Source organism: Amphimedon queenslandica, unplaced genomic scaffold (genome assembly GCF_000090795.2).
Source record: "Amphimedon queenslandica unplaced genomic scaffold, v1.1 AMPQUscaffold_12217, whole genome shotgun sequence".
Taxonomy (NCBI): domain Eukaryota; kingdom Metazoa; phylum Porifera; class Demospongiae; order Haplosclerida; family Niphatidae; genus Amphimedon; species Amphimedon queenslandica.
In genome coordinates, this window is record NW_003547544.1 from 12,315 (window position 1) to 14,695 (window position 2,381).

The following is a 2,381-nucleotide window of genomic DNA, read 5'->3' on the forward strand; positions in this document are numbered from 1 at the left end:
TAGATAAGAACTACAACTAAAGTCTAGAACCATTAGCATACAGTAGGAGAGAGAGAGACAGCTGTTAGAAGCATTAATTCACAATGCATGTACATGTACATACATTATACTACACTTATACACTTATTATTAATAAAACATTATTAGTCCATTGGCATACAGTGAGATACTGTCAATAGTCAGTTACTACATTAGAACAATATCACAGACTGTTAATAGTAACAACATTCATGCACTCAGAGACAAATTAGAAATGACTTTCTATGACACAAGTACATGTTTCTATCACATGTACACATTCATCATGTTCTTACTAGGCCAGTATCATGCACATAAATGACTCATATAGTAAAGGAAGTGTAATAGTGATACTGTCAACAGTCAATGGTTTAATATATGTCTTAGTAAAAATGTGTTGGTACTTGGTAGAATCTTTAAGCATTCATGTACATGTATAATGGACACTTTGATACCACACTTTGAACATTTATAAGTATGTACTTCTAAACACATCATAGCTAGAGCTCTGTCTCACATAATGGATATACAGTACATGAATATGTACATGTACCCAAGACTATAGTACATTTAGTAGTACATGTTGGCATAAAACGTGTCATAATAGCCAATAGAGTAGGTACTACGTGTTCATATTGGCAGTGACATTAGCTGCTGATAGTAACCACACACTCCACACGTTTGATAAAATAAGAATTTAAACATGACCTTGTACATGTACATGTTTCTGTCCATTTTATATTTAATGCTAATCACACAATACACACACACACATACACACACACTCTCTCTCTCTCCTAGCTCGCTGTTCACCACGGCTATACATGCTAGCACAGTAATAGTAAAAACTTCTTTATATTGTTGCATGGTATGATATTTGGTGTTCTGAGTCGTGGATGGAGGGCTGGGGGTGGGATGCAAGGAAGATAGCCAGGAAAGAAGTCTAGGCGGGTAGGCAGACTAGGAGATTCAACCGACTGTGGCCAACACTCTGACCTCTGACTATCGACAAGAGTTGGGCATAGTGTCCTCTCTTAAACTGAATGTAATAATATTTAACCTCTCTCTCTCTCTAACCTGCTCTATGTCAGCGTCTACAGGTAAATATGATATGGCATGTCAATATCTTTCCACTAATTGTAATATTCTTGATTGATACAAACCCATGAATGAAGAGGGACACAAAACTGGCCCAGACTCCATCAATAAATGACCGTTCCAGACAATGTACATTGTACATCATATAAATTAATGTACTACATTGAAGAGCTCTTTTTACTAAAAGACTATCCATCATTCCTACCGCATTTTTATTAAAAGCTACAGCAGGTACCAACAGGTTAAAGTGAGCATGGACACAATGTATTACATGTACATGTATATTCATTGAGAGAGGGTGAAGAAGGACTAAGTGTCAGGCTGCCAATAGTGACATACTCCATTGGTAGTATCACAGACTGTTAATAGTATAACAACACTCATATGTATTGGGCATGTTTCTATCACGTGAACACATAAAACAAAGACACTATTGTCACTAGTAGCCCAGTATACATGTACATATACATTGTATATCAATATCTAATAATATTACCTGCTCTGTGCCAGCTTCTTCTAGAGATTAGATGAAAGGTGAAGAGTTTCCCATTGATTGTAATGTTCTTGATTGATATGAACCCGTGAAGGAGGGGGACACAAAACTGGTCCAGTTCAGGCTGGGCTACAAACTCCCTCAATAAATGACTGTTCCAGACAAACCTTTCATCAGCCTAAGAGGAGAGAGGGAGGGAGGGAGGGAGGGAGGGAGGGAGGGAGGGAGGGAGGGAGGGAGGGAGGGAGAGAGGGAGAAAGGGAGAGAGAGGGAGAGAGAGGGAGGGAGAAAGAGAAGGAGGGAGTGAGGGAGGGGAGGAGAGAGAGAGGGAAAAGAGAAGGGGACATGCTGGTAAAATACACTTTATCCAAGCACAATAATGATACATTACTAAATATAGATATAACACTCACTCTATTGAATAAAGGCAGTTGATAGAATCCATTATTATCAGTTGACAGCTGGTGGAGTCTTTGCTTGGTATGAGTGATATCATAAGAATAAGAGTAATAGAAACCAGCAGTATCTAACACCCTGTGGATCATAGCTAGGTAGACACGATTATCCCTTTCCTGTAGAGAGAGAGGGGGAGAAAAAAGTACATACCGTATAGCTGGAAATATTTGCTGGAATTTAATTTTGCTGTTTGCTGTTCATCATAAAAACACACAATTTAATTCCGCAAAGCATTATAAGTAATGGGTGCATCAACTGTACACACCTACACCAGCAAAATTAAATTCCACAAACATTAAAATTAGCTATATTGGTA

At 38.2% G+C, this 2,381-nt stretch overlaps 1 protein-coding gene across 1 annotated transcript in view; it reads right to left on the minus strand.

Annotated features, from left to right (window-relative positions):
• Nucleotides 1-1,425: 1,425 nt before the first annotated feature.
• LOC109588241 (phosphatidylinositide phosphatase SAC1-A-like) overlaps nt 1,426-2,381 on the minus strand; it is a 2,687-nt gene continuing 1,731 nt past the window's right edge. Inside the window, exons 3-5 of the mRNA XM_020004423.1 lie at nt 2,023-2,181; nt 1,613-1,787; nt 1,426-1,475 (exon numbers count right to left, since the gene is read on the minus strand). Of these exons, the coding sequence (XP_019859982.1) occupies nt 1,426-1,475; nt 1,613-1,787; nt 2,023-2,181 (384 nt within the window). The remainder of the gene's footprint in view (nt 1,476-1,612; nt 1,788-2,022; nt 2,182-2,381) is intronic.